Genomic DNA, 23,366 nt, shown 5'->3' with positions numbered 1-23,366 from the left:
AGTGATCGAGAAGAGAGGATAATGGCGCACTAGTGTTTGTAGTTATTGGTAGGTGGTCCAAGAACATATTTGTATTTTTTTTCCTTCCACCATTTAAAAAAAAGATATCTCAACTTTATCTAGATTTAGTATGTAGATTGTAAATCTAAACAAAATTGATGCATCTTTTTAGGACCAAGGCAGTATTTACGAAATCGTTAGAAAAAGGCCGACCTTCGCGAAGGGAAGACAACTCGCTCTGCATGCGACAAGTGGCGCGCTGTGGTGCCAGAAAATCTCTGGGAAGTGATCTCGCTGCTTGCCACGTGTCGCAAGGGGAAGCAAGGTGGGGATGAGGGAGGAGAGAGAAGACAGGGGGAGGCTGGGTTGTGTCAGCTTTTTCCCTTTTTTCCTAGATTCGTTTTTTCAAAATAAAATATCTTGAGAACCGTAAGTTCAAATTATGAACCGTTTTCACTTTTGAGATCCTCGCATCGAGATCTTCAAAACTAGATCATATGTTGATAGGTTTGGAGATACTTTTTTCCGTACTTCCAATAATAGTATGATTGTACCTGTGGTGTGTACCTAACTGTACTTGTGTTTCAACTGATAAGTACTTCTGTTTTTAGTGTATTTGGTGCAGTTTTTCCTTTACTCGGTAACTGTACTCGTCCGTGTGCGGGACTGTACCTGTAGTTACTCGTGTGCGCGACTGTACCTGCTCATGTGCGCGACTGTACCTGATCGTGTGCGTCACTGTACTTCTGTACATTACTTGCTCGTGTTCATGACTGTACTTGCTCATGTGCGCGACTGTACCTGCTCGTGTGCGTGACTGTACTTGTACTCGCCCGTGTGTTCAACTGTACTCGTGTGTTGTGCGCGATTGTACCTCCATGTGTGTGTGACTGTACTTGTACTCGTCCGTGTGTTCAACTGTACTCGTGTGTTGTGCGCGACTGTACCTCCATGTGTGTGTGACTGTACTTGTACTCGTCCGTGTGTTCAACTGTACTCGTGTGTTATATTTATCTATACTCGTACGTTGGTGTAGTTGGATTTTGTATGAAACTATACTCGTATGTTATACTCGTAATAAATAAAAAAGCTGGAGGTTAGCTAGCTGCATACGCCAGGGCATATGTGATATAGATCTCACCCGTATGTACTCGCGCGGAGCGTCCGTATGCGCGCGGTTGTGCGTGCGCGGAGGACTGGCCAGGCGTACTCGTGCGGGAGACTCCACGGGCTGCCACGCGTCGAGAGCTGGGTTCACCTCACGTCCCGAACAGACCTTTCTAGAGGCTGGTCTCTGTCTAATCGTACCCGCGTATTTAATTTTAAACGACGTGGCATTTTCCCACAAAATGCCAATTGTGCTTTGATTGAAGGCCGCCCGGCCCGCCCGACGCCGGAAATGATGATGATTAAAGGGAAGCTAAAAGAATACGACGCCATGATTCGAGTGTCATGAAGCGCGCGAACGAATTCCTCGCCGCGCTCTCGCTCCCGGGATCATCGATCTAGTGCGACAAAACGTGGGGATTTGACGCTTCGTACACTCGTGGATCCCCAAGTCACGCGCCTCGCTAGTTAAAGAGGAGAAAGAGACAGCCGTGGCATCGCATGGCCATCGTCTCCATCCATCTATCGCTCGATATTAGAATTCCCATCAACGAGCTACGTACCTACCTCGCTAGCTAGACCAGATTCATCTGCCCATGCATGCATGTATATTGCTGCTTTTGTAGGCTTGTGCCCGCAGCACTGAAATTCATTAAGCAAACACCAAGTGGTCACATACTCCAAAGGAATTAAACATCCGTAGAAATATTGCCAAGATCGATCTAGCTAGCAGACTTCTCCCAAGCTCACACTACACGTACGGAGTAGCTAGTTGCAGTTAACAACGGGTCACGGGGTACGTGTTGAGGTCACTCGGCGTCTCGGCGTCACGTGGTTCCATCTTCAGGTACATGCGGCCAAGGCAGATAGCGCTGATGGAATGGCAATGGAATCTCTCGATCGCCACCTCGCCGGTACACTCGCTCGCCTGCCGGCTGGCGATGATCGCGCACACCGATCGATCGGTGTTCGGTGGCATTCAGCGGCGGGCACTCGGTTTCAGAAGGAACCAAAGACAGTAAACACGGCCGGCTAGCGATCGAGCTTAGGTGGGGCAGGAGCGCCGGTCTCGGCGGCGGGATGACAGGAACAACGGTGGCCGGCCGGCCGGTAGGTGAGCTAGCCTGCAATAATGTGACAGCAACCCCGGCCGTCCGTGGTCCGGCTACAGCGCGCGCGCGGCGGAGGAGGAGCAGGAAAATGGCGCGCTTCGTCGTGGTCCTCCTGCAGCAGCTAGCCGAGACAGCTACTTCGGCCTACCCGGCGGCCTCTCGCTCGAACACGTCCAGAAAAGGCCATAGGTTCGTTTTGTCTCGTTCATGCATCAGTTCATCATTAGTACGTACTACCAACCATACAAGCAATGAAGCAATCACAGGAGCAATTATCAGTTCAAAAGTTTAAGTCGGGTAATATATGTCACAGCGAAGAAAACATGTACGGATTCGGGTATCCGTTTTGTTAATCTCTGCAAGATTATGACGAGTGCGATGCGAACACGTTCGAGGTGGCAGTAGTGGTGGTAGTAGTGGTAGTGCAAGTGCTCAGAATGAATGGATTTCAGTGGAACTGCTGCGGGAGATCGGAAGTTTTGATTTGCAGCTGAATATGAGGGTGATATCGATGGTGCGTGCGTGAATGGCACCCACGCTTTGAGAGGCCTTTTTTTTATGAAACATAATACAGACGACGCTCACACATACGTACGTACAATCATCCATATGAACTTACACACGCTCACCCTACCTCTATGAGTACCTTCGAGAGACTAAATCCAAGAAATTGATCTGACGAATCTTGAAATTGACGAAATTACCACGAATGCCCCGTTGTCGACGTAAATAGCACCCACGCTTTCACATGTACAAATGGGATGGGAATGTACGTACTCCCTCCATTCCTTTCTGTAATGCCTATAGATTTTCGGCATTTATTTCAGAATATAAGGTTGTAGCTTGGCTCTTTTGGAATTACCCCCTCTACGTACGGGTCATGCGTGAAAAAAATCTATACAAAAAGGAAACAATTAATTGAGATTCCTAATGCATGACCCCAACGATTCCTTAGATTTAGGAAGTAATGTTTTTATTTCCTTAATATGACTTGGCTGCACATATATGGAGAGTCAACAAGAGAGATTTGTGGAATTTGTTATGTTAATTTAGAAAATTATCGATTTCCCTCATTTTACTCTGATCTCAAATCGTTAATCTAGGGGGTCTTGTGTAAAGAATACTCTTGTGCTAATTTCCGTGCCAAAAAACTATAGGCACTATAGAATGGAACGGATGGAGTGTGCATGAGCAGTGATGTTTCGCAATTGTTCTCACTCCTCGTTTCTTTGCTCGTCAATTTCAAGCCTTTTTAAGGAGGTGGTGTTTTCACCCCTAGTTATATTAGAACCTATTATAAAAAAATAGCTAAAATGCACTTTAAAATGTCAAAAAATTCCAAAAAAAATCGGTGTGTACATCCATACATAATATGTTCACACACAAAAGTTCCGGGAGAAAGGAACATTGTTTTGTAGAAAGCTTAAAAATGACAAAAAGATGTCTCGTGAAGAGTTATATTGGAGCATCGAAATTTTTTCTTTTTACACAAACCACAAAAATATTTATTTTTCCCCAAACTATCTGTATGAACAAAATATTGTCTAGATGAACACACAAACGAAACTGCATAAATTTTTGACATTTCGAAGTATGCTTTTCATGCAATATGTTCATATACACCTGCAAGCCAAAGTGGATATCAGGCCTTTTAAGTACTATGATTGAGCTTGAATTTGACATTTTACATGCTTGTGTAAATATGTATAAGGATTTACATGTTTTGACGGGGTTCATACAGGGACGGAGCCAGGAATGAAGTATAAGGGGGGCAACCTTAGTATGAGGGGGGCAGAACTAGCTAAAATCACAGAAATAAGGAGCTGACATGGCTTGTGTTCAAAGGAAAATCATGAGCATAGGGGGGGCTACGCCCCCCCCCCCCCCTCGTCCCTCTTGTCTCCGTCCCTGCCGCCAGGGCCAGCACCAGCGCCCACGCCGCAACGGGCCCAGCACCAGCGCCCACGCCGCGACGACGGCGAGGGCCAGCACGGCGATGACCGCCAGGGCCAGCACCAGCGCCCACGCCGCGACGAGGGCGAGGGCCAGCACGGCGACGACCGCCAGGTCTAGGGCTAGCGCCCACGCGCCGGCGATGTCGGGGGCCAGAACGACCGCCCACACACCGACGAGGACCAGGACCAGGGCCTGTGCCCACGCGATGGCAAGGTACTCCATCATCTCTGTGCTGGGAGGAAAGGCGCCTGCGTGCAGGCTAACCCCCACATGCCAGCTGCTTGCTGGATCAAGCATGCTAGTGGGTGGCTCATCGCGTTCGCCGGCGCGGCGCTTAATGTTAGTTACAGCATGGTCTCGAACCCGCAAGGCGCGTTCTGGCAAAAAGACCTGGTGGACGGCCCAAACCCGCACGTTGCAGGCGAACCCATCATGCATTCCAAGTACCCGAACAGCTATGCCAATCTCATGCTGGCTGGCAGCATGGCCTTCATCAGGGACGGAGCTAGGAATGAAGTATAAGGGGGGTGATCTTAGTATAAGAGGGGCAGACGAACTAGCTAAAATCACACAAATAAGGAGCTGTCATGGCTTGTATTCAAAGGAAAATCATGAGCACAGGGGGGCGCAGGCCCCCCCCTCGTCCCCCCCTGTCTCCGTCCCTGGGTTCATATGGTGTTCAACTGACAAGCACTTACCGACATAAGTTTTAGCTAACATTCCAACAACTTTATGACCAGTGATTTGGCTATATAATAACTTTTCTAATTTTCATATGTTGGAGAAACGATGGGCTAGTGGTTGATGGTTGTGACGGCTTCTCTAGACTGTGCATGAGGTACTCGCCAAGAGTATGCTAGCTCGTATGAGCGCTCTCGGGGTATGCAATGTTCCCGGTTTCTAGTTCAAGGGGGTTCGCGTTTTCGGGGTATAAGACCATGTAGGCATTTCACTTATTGTCGGGTTTATAGGTGTTGTGTGGTAGCTTCGGTTTTTCGGATATATGATCTTCGTCAGACCTTTGTTGAATAATGCCTCGATCGACAGTCCTTTTCAGGCAAAAAAAAAACTAAAATGCTGAATTGTCACATATTTCCATCTCATATATAAGAATAATGACACATGCTACGCATACACATTACAGACGGCCCATCTACATATTACTCCACCATCTAAAAACAATCTGTTCCACAACACTGGCCCAAAACAAACAATGAAGTACTCACAAAAAAACAAAAGAAAAGGCCCAAATCTCTTTTATGGGCTCGCAGCCGTGTGTTCCACAGTCGAAACAAGAACAAGTTCAAATTCAAAATCTTCTCTCCACGGATCAAAATCTTCTCTCTGTACCAGTCAAGTTCCCACCAAATCGAATCTTTCGGCCTTAGTCCTCCGCCGCGGCGGCGGCCGGCTCCGACGACCCGGCTCCCCCCGACTTCGACCGCCCCGACGAGGTGCCCCCGGACGCCTTGGGCTTCCTCCGCCGCTGCTTCGTCGCCGCCGCCCCCGAGGCCTCCCCCTCGCAGCCATCCGCCGCCTCCCCCTTCGCCGGCCGCCGCGACCCGTCCGCGTCCCGCCGCTTCCCCTCGCCGCCCCCCGATCCCTTCCCTCTCGTCCGCCGCGGCTTCTCCGACTGCTCCGCCTTGCCCGCCGCTCCTGCTCCGCCAGCACCTCCGGGCTGCTCCGCCCCCGCGCCCTCCGGCCCCCCGCTCCCTGACGCTCCCGGCTGAGCCTTGAACTCGTTCATCTGCAGCACATGCCAACCGTCCGGAGCCGCGCGTCAGATCGATCGCCATGGCTCGGATCGCAGTGGAGCAATGGCGCGCGCGCTCGCTTGCTTACCCAGGTGGGGTTGGTGACGGAGGCGCTGTCCCAGCCGATGTGCGCCACGTGCTTCACGTCCGTGGGGGCTCCGATCTGGATCTCCGGCTCCTTGGCGTCTGGGACTACCCACAGCAGACAAGGTACACACATCTTACAACACCATCCTGCAGTATTCTTCCATTCCTACTGCATTGCAAATACTACCTGAACTAGGCAAAGTTTTAGCACTGCAATTCTAAATGTATTTGTGATGTTTATTGTGAAGATTGATTTCTATGGGTGGTTTGGTTAGACACTGGATTCTGGTTCTAGAATGGGGCTGGTTTAGTGGGTAATAAGCTCTTACCAAAAATTTGGGAGATGTATCGGAGGCCCTTGAGAAGGCCCTTCATCTTAACCGGTTCCACAGGCGGCTGCCCGCCCGCGGCGCCGTCCTGCGAGGAATCCACTACTTTGATCTTTTTGCCTTCCACCTCTTGATCCAGCCTTCACAAGCTAGCTAGGACGTTGAAAATAAGAAAGGTTATCTCAAATCAAATGGAAGAATCAACAAATAACAGATTTGCGTCGTTAATAAGATCCACTGTTGTTATCCAGAATTTTGTTGGTGCAAACATGAAATGTGATCTGATCCTTTAAATTACCAAACGAAATGAATAGAAACACAGGCAATCCCTCTGAAATTTTTCCTCTCTTGCCATGTAGGATTGATTCATCATCCATATAATGTATAGAACACATAAATGATGTAGCAGAATAAACATATGGAAACAGTGCATCCAATCTTCCGATATTTGTGTTTCAGTCCGTCTATCGCACAAATAAATTCGGAGAGAATAATTACCATCCAATGAAATCAAGCCTGCATACCTTAGAAACCAATGTTCATGGAGCTACCAAGTACAACTGACAGAATTTCATCTTCTTGATGACATATCCAGTGCGCTCACGACAATTTCTCTGACCTCCTATTCCTGCATGATCTGTCACAAATTAGCAGAATTGCAATCCTCTCCCAAGAAGCAGGCCTAGATTTTCTGTTCCCTAGTTGGGAGAAATGGAAGGGCTGAAAGTTGGTTGCCTTAATCTATTTATAGGTCACTATTTTGGGGTATAGGTTCTCGTTGGTTATGATTCATTTCGACACGTACCAGTTTGAGAGGCCCTGGTTCTGTTTAACTAGTCTCGAGCGCAAAGGGTGGTAATGGGCAGCTCGGAAAGTGGAGCCATTTGGGCAGAAAGTCTGGCAGGCTCCCAGTTTACAGCCTCTTGTTTTAACTATTTTTTATGTTATCCCATGTCCTTAATTGTGGTAAAGCCAAGGTAACTGATGAACTTTCCGCTGGAAGTTCGGCCTAATCCAGCAAATGAATTTTTTTAGACAACGCAAAAACTTTGAGCTCTTCCATATGTATACCTGGTGTTACTGTCATTCAATTTTAAATTTTAGATGTACTCCGTACCTGGTTTCGGTTGGTATGTGAGTGTTTGATATCTAAGAAGGTAATGCAGTGATCACAGAGTTTTCCGTTTTCCTGTCTTTCTCCTTTGGATAAGGACTTGGTGTGAATCGGATTTTTTTCGTTCGTCATTTCATTTGCTGGTTCGTCACTGGAGATGCTAAACAACAAATGTAGTTTGCTGAAAGCAAAATCTTCACACATCTCTGTACGTGTGCTTAACAGTATGACTCCAACAAAATTAGTTTAACTCATTCCAGTGGCGGAGCTTGAAAAGAAATCATGGGCGGGCCAAGCTAAAATACACATATTTTTTTGTTGCGAAACACAACGCTTCACTAGTTATTGATTGAATTACTTTATTCTCATTGGTTACAAATTCAGAATATGCATATACATCTAATATTACAAAAGAAGGTATACCAAAATAAGCTAGACATGGATTGGGAAGCATGTCACCATGGCCGGTAGGGGCACTCTTGTGAAATCCGTCCTCACTAGCATTGCTATTTATTTCATCACCGTGCTCAACATTCCGATGGAGGTCCTCATGAAGATTGATAGCATTAGGAGAGCCTTCCTTTGGGCGGGTTGTGAGAAAGTAACCGGTGGAAAATGCAAAGTAAATTGGGCCAAAATAGTTCGGTGGCCTTGGGATCCTCAATCTCACTAAGTTTGCGTCCGCGCTTCGAATGAGGTGGCTATGGCACGAGTGGAATGACGAGACCAAACCGTGGGCGGGTCTTGGAACCCCTTGCACACCACAAGATAAGGAACTCTTCGCCGCGGCTACAAGGGTGACCATTGGAAATGGAAAGAAAGCGCAATTTTGGGAGGCCCCATGGCTTTAAGTATGGAGATACACACTACAGGTCAGTTGCCCAATCCTTGATGCTTTTGAAATCTGAAATGGCATCATCATAGTTGAATCGTCCAAAATATCACAATCTATGTGAACTAACGGGTTATTAGCAAGATTGAGTCTCATTCCTGGCTCTCTTATAATTATTTTTCCAGCATATTGATGATGACTATCAGACTCTCCTAATAATCATTCATGGTGTAACTTTATAAGAGTTGCAAACTTTATTCCTGCATAATCCCACTAGTATTCATTTCCTTCTGTCGAAATGCCAAAATTACATAGTGGGTCAAAGAATTACAAACACATACACATATCAAGAATGAACAAAAAAAAACTGTGATACAGCTGTTCCTCCAATTTAAAAAAGGGCAAAATTGAATATTGTTCCTAAGGATGCATTCCTGTGAAGCTGTACACGTCGCTATGATGCCTTTACCTGCAGTTCAGGAAAGCTCAGGTTCTTATTATTTGCAACTGAAAAACATATTTAATGGTACATTAATTGAGAAAAAAACCTTACTGTGGTTAGGTACTTCTCATGAATCGTCAAGGCCCCTCTACATGCCTTTTTTGCATCAATGCTTCCAGTGATTTCATTCAAAATCTGTTCTCAGGGGACAGGAACATAAACAAGATAACTTTCAGTTCTGATCAACATGTACGAGAGAGAGAGAGAGAGAGAGAGAGAGAGAGAGGGAGAGAGAGGGAGAGTGAGAGACCTTGACAACATCGTCCAGACCTTTTGCCTCTCCCATCAACCGTTTGTTTTTCGCCTCTATGACACTAGCTACAACAAAGACTGATAGAGGGATCTGCTCTTCTTTCTTGGCCGCCTGCAAGTTTTTCTTTTCAAACTTCCCGCACTGTTTGAGGGTATTTTCATCGCTTGCGTTCGATGTGCCAGTGTTACTCTCCAACATTGAAAACAGACCTGGATTGTACTCCATAGACCACATGAGCTGCAAAATTTTGAAGATGGAGAAAATAGTCACGTTGTGGCCATGAACGCCTTTCATGAAGAAACCAATGCCTATTTTGGTACAAATTGTTACTAGATAGGGAGTACTAGAGGTCAATGATTATTGTGTTTCATTTTTGATACTGGTGAGATCCAGATTGAATTGCCTAGAAAACTGATCTAGTGCCCAGGAAATGAACACACTCGAGTTAGTTATGAAATTTTACCTCCCAAAGATACATCGTGTCTATAAAAGAGAACTCCCTTCGAAAAAGAACCATCAGCATCCGAAAGGCAAATAAATATTCCCCTCCATCAAGATTTTCTGCATACATTCTTTAATTAGCAGTACAAATACGAAGCTCACTGTGCAGTAACTGATCAAGAAAATGCATTCCTCTGAGCACTCTAGTAATAAAGAATTAATAGCTCCAAAAAAAACTCTACCTAAATGCTCATGTAGCTTTGGATCAACAGCTTTCATTATGGATGACAAAGTGGTCAGTTGAGATCGAACTCCAATGGAAGTAGATGTACTCTTGAAGTTGTCACGCTGCATATTTGAAGATAAAACACAAGAGCTTTTAGTATACCTAGAAACATGAATGTATTCAGATAGTACGTGGAGGCATGAAGCAGCGTACTAATACATTAGAGAAGTAAAAAAGCGTGGCAAAGAAGTTCAGAGTTCTTTCACATCTCTTTTTTCCATACAAATATCAAATAGCTACATTTTCTGAAAATATTGGCCAAATCCCAGATGACCAATTCCATTAATTAACATATTCTGGCACAGCCAACATGCACACTAACAGAGAACAGATGAAACATGTAATACAATCGTATGCTTTCAATGCCACATTGCTTTTTCTTAATCATTTTTTATCTTTGATGATTTTATTTATGCACATGATCCCTTTTAACTTTAGGTTTGTGAAATCAACAGATGCTTGTGGTAAATAAAGTTAGCTACCTTAAAACTCTGGGTTCAGACATTGAATAGGTCTCAATCTATCCAAGCATATTTGCATAAAATGCTTTATTGCCAAGCTAACTGGTATATCTTACAACAGCCATCTTAGCTAGTCTTTATGCATTGTCTTATATAGTTTTGTTGTTTTATAGTGCTGTATGTGGAAACATAAACTAAAATCTTATGCTACCATTACGAACTATGTTAGCCGAAAGCAATGCATTTCCTACACAATAGAAAACAAAAGGATTCAAATATTCCGTGAGTGAATAAAAGGATAAGGATGCTTACCACCCTGCGCATCAGCCGTTCAAAGCACCAAAAAGCATCCGCTTCATGTTCCAAAATGATTGATATCGGTGAACAAAGATCACTCATTCCTGCTTACGCATGAAAGGATTTAAACATATACAACATATCATTTAGGAAACTTTCATGTTGAGCACTTTTTTACTGAGATTTGATCTATAGATTTTTAAAACATACTTTATCTGCACAAAAATAAGAGACTTGTGTTGCTTAAACAACTCACCCTGACAATAACCAATGTCATTGTCCACCCATGCGTAGACTGAAAGAATGTCCCACAGCCGTGCCAAATTCTCCTGACTCTCGTAATAAACTAGTGTACGGTCGGTACGGTTAACATCGAGACCTATAATAGATTAGTGGAAGAATCAGCAAAAAAGGAAACTTGGAGACAATATACGCCACTGACAAATGCTGAAAACATAGGCAATACTACTGCTTACCAATTTGGTGCAGAAGAAGTTTCCACTGAATAACTTCTTTAGGGAGCGTTGAATTACTGGTTTGCTGCTCTACGCCCACTGAAGAAGCCCTTGCCCCTCCATTTGAGTTAGGATCCTCGATAGGCTGGCCATCTTCTGTTATGACAGGCATAGTAATTACCCTTCCACTACCAACCGTCGTGTCCATTTCTCGGCATTTCGATTTCAGTTTCTCATATTCTAACCTATGAAAATATTCAAATCAGTACATTCCTCATCTCATTCATAGTTCTATACAACGGTTACGAAAAGCACGGTGAACTCCCTAGATGACAGAAATACTGTATTGCAGATGAAAATTTAAAAAAAAAAAGGAACCTTCTCTGTTGTCGCAATTGGTTCCTCTGTTCAGTAGTGCTTTTAGGGTCGTAACAACCCAGCAAATACTCCCAAACTTCTCCTTTGATATTTGGGTGGATACCCTGTTGGCATAATAACCAAAATAAAGACAACAACCTGGTTCAATTAAACTGAGGAGTCACAACATGTATAAGCAGCATAGAGGTCCCAAGGGAAGGGATACTAACAGATGGCAAAAAGATGCATGGTTGTTGTTGAGGAAAATTAGAAAGCAGAAAAAGGTTGAAAAATATCAAGCAGGAATGCACAAGGGATTAAAAAAAGTGCCATTGATCAGAAATACATAGAGCAGGCTCTAGCAGAGTGCATAGGTAAGATTGCTTGAACAAACATGATTTAGATTCTTCCCTGCATACTAATTACGTAAACAAACTGAAGCAGTCAATATATTGAAGCTATGCGCTGTGTATTGACATTGACCAGGATAATTAAGCTGATGTCCATCCATGAATCTGAGGAAACGAGTAGCTCACCCCACGCTGTACTCTTTTGATCATCCCAGCTGCGTCCAGGCAGCCTTCCTCGTTGAACAGCAGCTTCCATCTCCTTGGACTCAGCGTGCGGCGAGGCTGCCAAAAAGACATAGAAACCGAAAAACATAATCAGCATAACTAGTCAACAGACGCACTTGCTGATCAGATTAGTAGTACATGGCAGCCACTAATCTGTCTAATCAAATCAGCATTGCTAAAGAATTCGACTTGATAAATCAAAAGGTAATTACACCGACCCCTGTTGCCCAGATGGGGATAATAATAACAATGCAGGAAACAAATGAGGAATCGGAGGAAATTGGTTGCATGCCTGGGGCTTGAAGCGCGACTTGGGCGCCTCCGGGCAGTCGGCGCGGGTGGGGTAGATGGTGTCCGGATCGATGAGCATGTCCGGATCATTGTAGCAGCACGCCAGGAACATCATCTTGTTCCGCCTCGATTGACCACCCAAATCGAACCGGATCAAGAGGACGATTCAGGTGGGACACCGGACGGGATGAAAATTATAACCAGCGATGTAGAATCGCCAGCCAGAGACGGATCAGGAGACGTCCTTCCTCCTCAATTTGATTCTTGATCCGATGTGCTTTCTCTGAGAGGCTGGCGAAAATCGATCGACACACGCGCAGAAAGAGAGAGAGAGGAGAGAGGAGCGGGAGGTGATGCAACGGCTAAATTTGGTCGGGCCGGGAGTGGGGAGAGAGAGGAAGGAGGAGGGAGAGAAGAAGCAGAGCTAGCTGCTTTAATCTTATTTTTATATCAAATAATCAACAAGGCGTGCGTGCGTGCCAAGAACTTGTGCACCTGACGGAATTGATCAAGTCTGTCTAGTCTAGAGAGATACGGTAGTACTTGTTCTTGCTTTTTTTATGAACTGTTTTTGCCGTGTCTGTTCTATCTTTGGAGAAATGGCCAAATCCTTTCTTCGTTCTAATGTTTCATCGACTGGTCGGTGAGCTTATTCAGGCCGCCTTATTTACATGTTCTTATTGCCTTCTATATTTGCAAATCACTGGTCAGGCAATAAATTATTTGCAAATCGTTGGCATCTTTATTATATATAATGAAGATGCAGATATTCCTTCAGATAATAATAGTAGGCACAACAACGTATAGATCTTGTAATTTCTCTCTCTTCTTAGTAGAATAAAGAACACAGCCGTACGTGGCTGATGAACGCAACGGACAATTGTACCACTAACTGAGCCAACCAATGTCGTTACAAGCTACAGTACGGGCCAACCATACCCAGCGTACAGTTGTGTAGTATAGTATATCATCATGCGGATAATCATCGTAATATAACAAATCAAAACCACCGACTACCACTAACAAGGCAACTGCTAATCTGCAGTCCAGCTAACAGAGCGCCGGCCGGCTGTTTTGGCAGGAAATCCTACATACCTCCAATGTCCCAAGCAAAGATATGCGTTCCAGCTGAGTGTCACCTCAATAACCAAGCGGCATGCGACATGCCAGGTTCTCTTGGCTTAAGCCTTGGAAGCCAACAGCTCGCACGTTAAAATGTCGAGCATCGACGCAGAGCGGCCAGACCCAGAAACTGGGAGGACATTGAAAACAGGTACCCCATCAGTTCTTAAGGAACCACCCATGGCTTTTCCGAGCTCGGCAAAAGCCTGAGAGAACATGCGGGACATCACGTCCGCCGCCACTGAGTGCTCGACCGAGTAGTAGAACCTCAGCATCTGCAGGTTTGAATTCAGAGACAGTGATTAGAATGGCAGGTCTGATGCAATTGCGAAGAAAATTCCAGGCCAGGAGATTACCGTGATGCTGTCCCAGGTGAAGCCGTTGTCTATCAGGATCTTAGCGATCTGGAAAACGCAAAATCTGGCTATGGCTTTCAGATGCTCCTCCGATTGGTGCAGTTGTTCCGTGCTAGAACAGATCTTTGATGCAATGTCATTCGTGATCGAGACTACGGCAGAACAAATCTTCCCGGCGACTGTGTGGACAAGACAGCATGAGTCGTGCAGGTCAGAGTACCGTGCACTCCACTCACTCAGAACTTTGCTCGATGCTGGCTTTGACCCTCCAGTCTCCGTCTTGCTGGTAATGTCTACATCATCGTCATCATCGCTGTAGCCATTATCAACAGGGACATATAATGTTGGTTTTATCTCCACAAATGCCCTGAAAAATGGGAACAATTAGTTCTTAGAATGTTCAGATAGGCATGGCATAAACCAAATATGTCTGTCCAAATTGCAGTATTTCTTGCTGATAAAATAGAAGGAACGTATGCTTACCCTTTTGGAAGATCAGGTGCTAGTACATATAGAACAGTAGGATACGATCCGGTTCTTGAGCAATCTAAATGAGCAATATATGAATTCTGCAGTTTATGTTCAACTTCTTCCTTCTCACTGGATGTCAGGTGGGCAGAGCAGTACACCAAAAAGTGTATTGCCGAAGAAAAGATAGAGCTCTTGAAGGCATTGGCCACAGCTTCACTATTTCGCAGTGCTAGTTCCAGTTGAGCTGTTGCACCTCCAGGACAGAGCTTCATTGTAGGGGGGTCAAGCCCAAGCTGACCAGCCATGTAGAGAACCTCTCCATATAGTGTTGCCTAAAAGAAATTACAATAAAATTTCATGTCCCGGAGTGAGCATATGGCGTCTGCGCACTCTGCAGACACGTTCAAAATGAATTCATGGCATTATAATGGAGTGTCTTTTACCTGGCTATACGGTCCGATGCAACTAGGAGCCCAGCATGAGATGCTTTGTACATGCAGAACTCTTTTGACAAGATCATTCGAAACTAGAACTTCCACATATGCGTTGCCTAAACCAGCCTGAACTAGTGGTAATTCAATTGTACTGCGTGAAGGAACACCAAGGTGGCATTTCTTTTCAGTGATGAAGCTGACATAAACTTCATTGGCTAATGCAAATTCCTTCATACTTGAAATGTAGAGGTGAACATACAGAACATTTGCCCAACTTAACCCATCTTCCTTTAGTTGATTCTGAATTCTGCTCAAAACTGCGACTAGATCTTCCTTCAGGCCTATTGATGTAATGAAATTGTAAGTGGACATTGCAGAAAGGAAGATGAAATGGACATAAGATATTCCTGCAAGTTGGAATCACGAACAGTTCAATAAGATGGAAATATGTAGCACAAGAGCATGCACCTTTTGAAGCACTAGAGGGTTCCCCTATCCAACAACCAATGGAAAACAAAGTCTTCCCTGTCTTTGAGATGCATACGTCCATACATGGGTAAGCATCAGAAGTTGGTGTTTGATTCCTGGTCTGTTTGTCTTCCACATCAGTCTGCACGATATCTCCATTTACTTCATACAAGCAACTAGAACTCTCTTGAGCAATAGTGCTATCCTCAATGCTACTGGACGAACCTGGCTTGGCCTCAACATGAAATGCCAACGGATGAAGAATTCCAACTGAAGCAATGGAATCAGCAGAGTGGAGTATCACTTCAAAATCATCAAGGATAATCCTTGCATTCTGCAAACGGAGGCATATTAATATATTATGGTACAGAAAATCCAACAGTTGGTGTTTGGTGGTAACTATATAGTACTGCACAGAAGAAAACTCAACAGGCATCTGATGGACATGTTAGTTTGGACAGTGCAAGCATGGTGTCGAACAAGACGATGGTAACGGTCTACTTGGCATTTTAGATAAGTGGCATCAGGTTTTCACAGTCAGCTCCTCAAACTTACACGAAATAGAGGGCAGTCAAGAGTTAGTGTTTCGTACTCTCCGCCTTCACCACAGACATTGATTCCATAACTCCTAATAGGATAAACAAAGAAGATAATTACAAGCTGAATATGGAAGCAAAAGGGCGGCATTTACATAGAAAACCATGAGAATAAGACACAGAGAGGAACAAAATGTGACATGGAATTCTTTCAGGAGATTCACATGTCCATTCATGGCAAACAAAAATACAGTTCGCGTACAATAACCAACAGAAAATTACTAGCAAGTTCACTAAGAATCAGTAAATACACACCAAACATAAGACCTAACTGCGGATGTAACTTTCAGTCAATCAATCATACAACCAAAAGACAGACAAACTGAGTTTTACTAGCCAAATACTTTCCTAGAACAACTAAAAACAAGAAAACCAGCATTCCTCTCCACGCCTGCAATTGTGGTGTATTATTTAGAAACTATACTCACTCAATGATCACTACATGAAGTTATTGTCTTTACTCATTCAAGCTTGTAAACTCTCACAAGGGACAAGAAACCACTATTTCTAGCATAAAAAGTCCTGAAGGGAAAAATACATTTTTTTCGAAATGGGGAAAAGCCCCAGCCTCTGCATCAACCGATTCATACGGCTTTTTATTGCATTATTAAAGAACTTAATTACAGAAAGTGTTACAGATCATGGGTCACTCAAAGTCTCCACAAGCACTAGCCAAAAGAAAAAGAGCGAAAGCACAAGGCGCCACTAGATACAAGTTGGAAACATACTCATTCATTTGGAGCAGATGACTCTTAAGTTCAGACAGCTCTTTCCCCAAGTGTGCAGAAGGTTTCAGCCCCATTGCAGCAACCTATAAACCCCAAATGATCTCAACCACTTATTCCAAAGAGATAGGTGTAATGATGCAATAAAGTTAAAGGAAATCAACAAAACATAATAAACCCCTAATGGCTGCACTGTATTATACCTTAACAGTTATAGCCACAATGCCCCTTCTTATCTGTAGGGATCAAAACCAGAACAAAACTGACATCGTGAGCGAGCAGTTTCTTCCACTACACAACCTGCCAAAACTGAAAAACAATAAAACTTTAAGTTCAATTTACCATTTCCTCGAGAAGCAGAGTCTGATCCTGCTTCCACATGTACGCCAGCGAGACCAGACCCAGCCTCGAGCAGACGCTCTCGACCCGGAGCCTCTGGTAATCGGAGGCGATGGCGCCCGAGGACACTGCGCCGACGGAGGGGATTCGCCGCTTGACCTCGCTCAGCAGCGCAAACATATCCTCCACCTCGTCTCCCGGGGTGACGCTGTATTTCAGAGCGTGATCCCTGCAAGAACAGCAACCGGCGAATTAACAAACTCATCTGCAATTGGTGAGCAAAGATCTCTGGACGGACGGACAGAGCGCTTGCCTCGTGGACCCGCTGATGCGGCGCCGGAACAGGGGCAGCCCCATGCATTTGGCGTAGCAGACCACGATCTGGTGCCCGACCTGGAACGTCCACAGAGGCGGCAAGCACCCACAGGGAATCAGCGAATTCCAGGAAACGACGACCGCATTGCATTACAAAGCGAAAAAGAAACGGAAATGTGCGGCGGGAGTGGAGGGCGGAGGGGGTCCGTACGGTCTGGTACATGTAGCTGTCGAGCTCGTCGACGGCGTCGTCGAGGGGGATGAGATTGGCGAGGGCGACGACCTGCAGGCAGGCGGAGCAACAAGGTTTAGCAAGAACTCGTTAGAGACAAGACACGGATTGAAGCTGGGGATGGATGGAGTGGGGTGGGTTTGCCTTGTGGCCGTAGTCGAGGCACCGCATCATGGAGAAGCAGCTGTCCTTGCCGCCGCTCACCAGCGCCACCACCTCCATCTCCGGCTCCGGCTCCGGCCGCCTCGCTCCTCCCGGCTCTGCTCGCTAGGGTTAACCAGAAACGCGGAGAGAGTCGTCCCTTGGTCAATCCACCTCCGTCTCGAGCCCTGGAACGTAATTTCACTCCGGTTTGGGGGGGGGGCTAATGGAAAATGATGGGGATGACATGTGGGCCCGCCTGACAGTGGGGGAGGCAAAATGAACTACTCCAGCAAACATAAGTTTTACCAGAGGAAAATTCCAGTTTCCCTGCTAGTTAAACCACTGAACCTGGACCGTAAAGAATAACATTCACCATTGAACCTGGACCGTAAAAAAAACGTTCAATATGTGCATCAATGAGAATATCGTTTGCTCGTTTCACAGCATTATAGAAGAAAAGTCCAAGCTTTGTACTTGAAAAAAATGTATCGGAAGCTAATTTTATCTGGAGAAAGTGGTACTACAATCTCACAGTACATAATTTTGCAAGTAACATCCCAGTTCATACGCCATGAGGCTGCATCAAATATGTAAGCAAGGAGACTGTGAATTTATGCTGGAAGTTCCTTTCATCAACTTCTGTTGAATAAGTAAAGCCCAGAGTTTGCAAGGGAACAACAAGAGATACACAGAGTCTCGGAAGAATAAGTCTGCCAAGTCCCGGCTGGGAAGGTAAAGAAACATAAATATGTTGAATCTTGACCGCCTCTAAATTAATCACCACAGAAAGCTAGGACTTGGCCCTAACACACACACACACGCGCGCCAACAACAAGAACAACAACAGATTATTGCTATCTATCAAGCAATGATGGTGATGGTGATACAACAGGCCGGATCGAGCACCATGGATATTATGGGATGCTCTGGGGGGAACTGTTGACAAATAGATCCTGTCATTTACAGAGTCGCAGACAGCGTCCTTCTTTCATTGTTCGCAGGGGTTCCTCGCCTCTTCCCCGTGATTATTTTCTCTTAACTCCGCCAAGGGATAGGAGCTCGAGGCTGCGGTGGAGGGGCTCATCGCGGGACCCTCTCGCGACTGCTGCCCGTGAAAGGGAAGTGGCCCTCGACTCGCCCACACCTGGATTGACTCTCTGGGCACTGGTTGGGCGGCTGCCGCTGTTATTGCTAGTAGAGAACAGCCGGCTTGTCCGGTTATATTGCTGCTCGCTTGGTTCCATTGATGAGGCTGGCCTGCTGCTTGACGCAACTGCTCTCCTGGATGCACTGCCTGTACGAGAGGACGAACGAGGTCTCTCCGCAGTCCTTTCGGTGGTCCTTTCGCCAGAACGGTCTGTGCTGTGCATCTGAGGAAATTAACCTTGCATGAGGGGCTGAATGGGGTGAAACAAAGTTTATGGTTCATACACTTCAGGAATGGAGAGTGTAACTTACAATCTCCTTTAGTGACATCGATACAGTTTCGCGTGGTCGTGTTGCATAGTTGTCACCGCTCTGATTCAGAGAAGCACTAGGATTCCTTCGAGCAGATGCTTCGGCTGTTCAACACAAGTGCCTCTAGTTTGTAACAATTGCATGGTTTGTTGTATCATAGTTTCATTACAACTTATGAGTAAAAGAACAGACCTGGGGGCTTCTCTATCTTCTCAATAGAAGGTCCAGCAGTAGCTCCACTAGTCCTTTCAGTTGCCTGAACCAAGAACAGTGAACAAAATAACCAAATTAACAAACTTCATTACAGGACAGCATCGTACAATTATAACAACCAAAGACTACATACCCTCATCCGTGGATTGGAGCCAATCTGGGGATATTTCAAAATGGTCCAGTCAAATACATAATCAAATTGGTATCCTGCAGAAAAAATAATGCATTCAAAAATGAGTATTATGATAGCTATAACTCATGACCGCAAGGCATAAGTGTGTCAAGACTCAAGAACATACCTTCTCGGATGAAGAGATCACGGAATAGTCTCTTCAGGTATGAATAGTCTGGCTTGTCTTCAAACCGCAATGATCGACAGTAGTGAAAGTAAGAAATAAATTCTGATGGGTATGACTTGCAGAGTACCTGACCCACAATTTATCAAGTCTCAGTTTACTGAGATTACTAAAGAAAACGACAATTAAGTGTACTGTCATGAATTACCTCCACTGGGGTAAGCATCTTTTTCTCGCTAATTTTGTCATATTTCTGCTTCTTAGTGCCCGCTTTCAGCCCCTGCCATGGTAGGCTGTTGAATGTGGAAAAACCAGTAGAGCCCACGTTATTTAAGAGAAAACGAATACATAATAGTGAAAAAAACATTAGGAAGAAAACATGTATGATATGACTTTTTGACTAACCTGCCTCTGAGGAAGTACATAAGGACATAACCAAGAGATTCCAAATCATCTCTCCTGCTTTGCTCTGCATTAAAGCAATCTTAAGTTAGGCAGAAGTTAAATTGGTTACTCGATTAATCATCCAGAAGGAACATCAAACTCACCAACACCAAGGTGGGTATTGACACTAGCATAGCGTGCAGTTCCGGTGAGATTCTTGTTCTCCCTGCATATTTAAGTGGACATAGCATCATGATTAAACTAAGAGGAGGTACGTACACCTGCAGCATCATTTGTACATTGCAGCAGTATTAGGAATTTAAACCAACCTGTAGGGGATGTGCTTGTGAGTCTGAAGGTCCCTAAACTTCTTTGCAAGTCCATAATCTATTATATATACCTGGCATGGAGGTTATCAATATATATAAAAAATTAGTTGGACTTGGAGATATCTGTTTCAAAAAAAAAAATATCAATGGACCTTCTATGTAACTGACAGCATATACCAATGGACCTTCTATGTAACTAACAGCATATAGCAATGGACATTCTATGTAACTAACAGCATATACCAATGGACCTTCTATGTCTATCCTTGTTGTCACAGAAGCAGCAACCCCATTACAAGCATGTTGACAAAACAAATGACTGCGTTGAACATACTTAATCGGATATTAGACTACTACTACTACTAGTAGAGCAGTAATTTAGCAAGTCAAGCCATGTTTCTCTAGTGAAACATCGTTTTTGGGCCTTCTTTCAAGAAGGAAACCCACAAGTCTCGGGCGCCAGCAAAACAGACCATGGCACTAAACCATACACGATGTGGTTAACTGGCAGAAATTATAATCAATATTTGGGCTTTAAACAAGATGGGAGTCAGGAGCATACGAATTTATTGGCAGAGTCAGATGTACATGTACAAACCTGATTGGCTTTCCTACCAAGCCCCATAAGGAAATTATCAGGCTTGATATCACGGTGAAGAAACCCCTTTTGATGCATGTACTCGACACGGTTAATCTGAAACATTTGCGGATATGGTCACACCATAACTCGATACATCACAAAACAAGAACACATGAACTTGGAACGGTTCCAGAAAAGAATCGGCCATATGCTCTCACCATCTGATCAGCGAGCATCAGCACGGTCTTCAACGAGAACTTCCTACTGCAGTAGTTGAACAGGTCCTCGAGGCTAGGTCCAAGAAGATCAATCACCATCACATTATACTCCCCCTCCACGCCAAACCACTTCAAGTGTGGAATGCCAGCTTCAATAAGCAAGAAAAAAGGAAACTCGGCTCAATTCATCATCCCTGTGGCACGTAATTACAAATACCACATTGATACGATAAACGACAGCAGACTTACTTCCTCCTTGGAGCAGCATGTAGAGCTTGGACTCGTAATGGAGCTGCGGGTGCTTCGTCTTGACGTTTTCCTGCCGAGGCAAAGCAGCACACACATCTCAGCATCCCCCAACAGATTGAAAAAACTGTCCACCCACCCAAACAAGAAGCTAAACTGACAAAAATTGCTCAAAAATGGCACTACATCGTGCATCTTATGACGGAGGATGGTGTTTAACGCAAGCAGCAAAGTTTATCGCACTGCTCCCCCTCTAAATCGGCTAAGCTAGACCCGTAACGCACGCTGGGAGGACGGAATCCAATACCAATTTGACGGCGACCTCCTCTCCGGTCTGCGCATTCACGGCTGCAGCCAACAACAGAAGCAAAGTCAGCATCTTTCTTCCCAGAAGCATGAAAAGGAACACAAAAAAAAGCATCTTGTTCTTCGGGGTAGAATATGGGGGCCGGGGAGAGGGCTCACCGAGGAAGAGCTCCCCGAAGGATCCGCTCCCGATCTTCTTGCCAAGCTTGAACTTGCCGCCGACGATGTGATCCATCTCTCCGGATTCCCCCGAGGAATCACCGGCCTAATCCGACGAGATCCGCCGCCGCCGCCGGGCCTGAGCGAATCGAGGCGGTCGGTCCGCTAGCACGCCAGATCCAGACACGCCGCCGATAAATCCGGGCGCCGGCTTGCTCGAATCGGACGAACGCACGGTGCAAGCGGAAGAATGGAAAGAATCGAATGAAAATGCAACAAAACCGAAGCTGCCGGCCCGGCGGATTGGATTTACAGGCGGCGGCGTGGATCCGGAGAGACGGGTACAAAAACGGGGGCTTCTCCGGGGCGAATTCGCCGGGGTGGGTAGCGGCGGACAAGGTGGGGAGACGGAGGGAGGACAGCAAGACGAAGACGGAGGGGACGGAGACGGAGACCAGCAAGAGAAGAGAGGAAAAAGGTGGAGGAAGCGAGGGCGAGGGTGTGATTAGTAAATAGACGAGCGGCCTCCTCCTCGCTGGTTACGCGATAATAAAACTTGATTAACGGCTCGTTTTGATTAGGAGCGGCAGTAACTGTGACAGCTACGGCCGTTTTTGGTTCCTTATGTTGCTAGCATCTTTATTTTTTTCTTTTCTTGTTTCTATGCGTTGCTGGAGATTTTTTTTGAATTGGTGGGAAATAGTTGATTTGAAATGTGTCTTGCTTAGGTGAACCGGTAAATTTTAACGGATTTCTTGTGTCAAGTGGGGGTAATCCAAAGTGGCTGGGCGCCACCACTCCCGACACGCACTTTTTACCCGCTCCCAACAACTTTTCTGCCCAACATACGCGCGCGTGGACTCGCACCGCTGAATGTTTTGCAGGGTTGGAATTTCGTTCCTCTCTCTCTTTTTATTTTGGGACTCGAACTAGTATAGCTCGTTTCGTGTGCAGTTAGCGTTGTGACAAAAATGGCTGCTTGCATTGTGCCCAGTATTTTTGAAACAAGGCAAGACTTCAATTTTGTTCAATAGAGAAGAAAAGACTAACTAGGCCAAAAGCCGATACAGCTGCACCGATGTCGTCATGGAACAGTATCATATTGGACACAAACCACAGCGGACTAGGCCAAATACCAACATTCACCCACACTCGCCAACGAGAGATAGCTCTGATTCGGACGAGGAGCTTCGCGAGAGAACGATGTCGGGCTAGCACGGACCAAATTCTCCACCAAAGCCACAGTTTGCTGGTCGTCGTTGCCCGCAGGGATACACTCCTCCGCAGCTATGAATTCACAGTGACATAGAGAACCATGAGAGAACCCATCAAACACGCCGGTATCTAGCAAACGAAGCCCAAGCCGCGACACAAACTCTGCTAGACGCATCATCGTTGCCAAACATTTTGTAGTGCCTCCAAGCGAGCCGTCTCAGCAACCAACCATCCACCTATCCTCAAGTCGAAGCCAACTCCAAGACGATGCCCCCAACAAGGAGAAAGACGTGGAGACGCCTCCATCATCTGAACCCGATGATCCGATGTTTCCGTTCGGAGGCAAGACCACCGGGATGACAAGAGGAACCCTCAACGACGCTTCCAAAAAAGTCAAAGGCACTCTCACCGATCGTGGCCAATGCCGGGACAACGATTTCTCTTGGGATCCTCCGCCTCTAGCCACCCGAGCCCACCGGCAACGAACCCCCAGCCGAACTTCGACCACCAAGACCGCACCAGCGCCACCACCTCGCGGCTGCCAAGCTTGC

The 23,366-nt window shown here is 45.6% G+C and overlaps 4 protein-coding genes across 5 annotated transcripts; all 4 read right to left on the bottom strand.

The window, feature by feature from the left end:
• Window positions 1-5,559: 5,559 nt before the first annotated feature.
• On the bottom strand, window positions 5,560-7,149 carry LOC127309854 (uncharacterized). Its single transcript, XM_051340572.2, has 4 exons — window positions 6,870-7,149; window positions 6,346-6,498; window positions 6,018-6,121; window positions 5,560-5,922 (listed from the first exon to the last, which is right to left on the bottom strand). Exons 2-4 carry the CDS (start codon window positions 6,389-6,391, stop codon window positions 5,560-5,562), a joined length of 513 nt encoding a protein of 170 aa, XP_051196532.1. The 5' UTR covers window positions 6,392-6,498; window positions 6,870-7,149.
• A 1,371-nt stretch (window positions 7,150-8,520) lies between these two features.
• LOC127305438 (rab GTPase-activating protein 22) lies at window positions 8,521-12,678 on the bottom strand. 2 transcript variants are annotated; one of them, XM_051335857.2, is made up of 11 exons: window positions 12,211-12,678; window positions 11,880-11,975; window positions 11,365-11,502; window positions 11,008-11,226; window positions 10,788-10,910; window positions 10,547-10,635; window positions 9,730-9,835; window positions 9,510-9,607; window positions 9,044-9,283; window positions 8,845-8,928; window positions 8,521-8,760 (listed from the first exon to the last, which is right to left on the bottom strand). In XM_051335857.2, exons 2-11 carry the CDS (start codon window positions 11,947-11,949, stop codon window positions 8,746-8,748), a joined length of 1,182 nt encoding a protein of 393 aa, XP_051191817.1. In that variant the 5' UTR covers window positions 11,950-11,975; window positions 12,211-12,678; the 3' UTR covers window positions 8,521-8,745. The 2 variants fall into 2 exon arrangements, with proteins under 2 accessions (XP_051191817.1, XP_051191816.1); XM_051335856.2 differs by having other exon boundaries at window positions 11,008-11,231; window positions 11,365-11,468; window positions 12,211-12,674.
• Window positions 12,679-12,994: 316 nt separating this feature from the next.
• On the bottom strand, window positions 12,995-17,596 carry LOC127305437 (diphthine--ammonia ligase). Its single transcript, XM_051335855.2, has 12 exons — window positions 17,412-17,596; window positions 17,247-17,318; window positions 17,034-17,113; window positions 16,724-16,949; window positions 16,585-16,617; window positions 16,385-16,467; window positions 15,616-15,688; window positions 15,061-15,394; window positions 14,602-14,933; window positions 14,171-14,490; window positions 13,688-14,054; window positions 12,995-13,606 (listed from the first exon to the last, which is right to left on the bottom strand). Exons 1-12 carry the CDS (start codon window positions 17,487-17,489, stop codon window positions 13,391-13,393), a joined length of 2,214 nt encoding a protein of 737 aa, XP_051191815.1. The 5' UTR covers window positions 17,490-17,596; the 3' UTR covers window positions 12,995-13,390.
• A 425-nt stretch (window positions 17,597-18,021) lies between these two features.
• On the bottom strand, window positions 18,022-22,072 carry LOC127305431 (casein kinase 1-like protein 10). Its single transcript, XM_051335848.2, has 14 exons — window positions 21,601-22,072; window positions 21,443-21,483; window positions 21,139-21,208; window positions 20,890-21,038; window positions 20,690-20,785; window positions 20,092-20,162; window positions 19,927-19,988; window positions 19,784-19,847; window positions 19,587-19,671; window positions 19,382-19,508; window positions 19,216-19,289; window positions 19,062-19,125; window positions 18,870-18,973; window positions 18,022-18,781 (listed from the first exon to the last, which is right to left on the bottom strand). Exons 1-14 carry the CDS (start codon window positions 21,674-21,676, stop codon window positions 18,437-18,439), a joined length of 1,428 nt encoding a protein of 475 aa, XP_051191808.1. The 5' UTR covers window positions 21,677-22,072; the 3' UTR covers window positions 18,022-18,436.
• Window positions 22,073-23,366: the final 1,294 nt, after the last annotated feature.

The sequence above is a fragment of the Lolium perenne genome, chromosome 6 (genome assembly GCF_019359855.2).
Source record: "Lolium perenne isolate Kyuss_39 chromosome 6, Kyuss_2.0, whole genome shotgun sequence".
Classification (NCBI taxonomy): domain Eukaryota; kingdom Viridiplantae; phylum Streptophyta; class Magnoliopsida; order Poales; family Poaceae; genus Lolium; species Lolium perenne.
This window is presented reverse-complemented; position numbering and strand designations above follow the sequence as displayed.

Bases quoted from the DNA above. Each gene is read 5' to 3' on its own strand.
- LOC127309854 (XM_051340572.2), bottom strand. From the start codon at position 6,391: ATGAAGGGCCTTCTCAAGGGCCTCCGATACATCTCCCAAATTTTTG. The intron at 6,122-6,345 runs GTAAGAGCTTAT...TGCTGTGGGTAG, and splicing joins ATACATCTCCCAAATTTTTG to TCCCAGACGCCAAGGAGCCG. The intron at 5,923-6,017 runs GTAAGCAAGCGA...CATGTGCTGCAG, and splicing joins CCGTCACCAACCCCACCTGG to ATGAACGAGTTCAAGGCTCA.
- LOC127305438 (XM_051335856.2), bottom strand. From the start codon at position 12,324: ATGATGTTCCTGGCGTGCTGCTACAATGATCCGGACATGCTCATCGAT. The intron at 9,836-10,546 runs GTAAGCATCCTT...TCAAATATGCAG, and splicing joins AACGGCTGATGCGCAGGGTG to CGTGACAACTTCAAGAGTAC. The intron at 9,284-9,509 runs GTAAAATTTCAT...AAAATTTTGCAG, and splicing joins ACACGATGTATCTTTGGGAG to CTCATGTGGTCTATGGAGTA.
- LOC127305437 (XM_051335855.2), bottom strand. From the start codon at position 17,489: ATGGAGGTGGTGGCGCTGGTGAGCGGCGGCAAGGACAGCTGCTTCTCC. The intron at 15,689-16,384 runs GTATGTTTCCAA...TTATCCTATTAG, and splicing joins CATCTGCTCCAAATGAATGA to GAGTTATGGAATCAATGTCT. The intron at 15,395-15,615 runs GTAAGTTTGAGG...CTCCGTTTGCAG, and splicing joins TTGACTGCCCTCTATTTCGT to AATGCAAGGATTATCCTTGA.
- LOC127305431 (XM_051335848.2), bottom strand. From the start codon at position 21,676: ATGGATCACATCGTCGGCGGCAAGTTCAAGCTTGGCAAGAAGATCGGG. The intron at 21,209-21,442 runs GTATTGGATTCC...TTGCCTCGGCAG, and splicing joins AGGAGGTCGCCGTCAAATTG to GAAAACGTCAAGACGAAGCA. The intron at 19,126-19,215 runs GTATGTAGTCTT...TTCTTGGTTCAG, and splicing joins GCTCCAATCCACGGATGAGG to GCAACTGAAAGGACTAGTGG.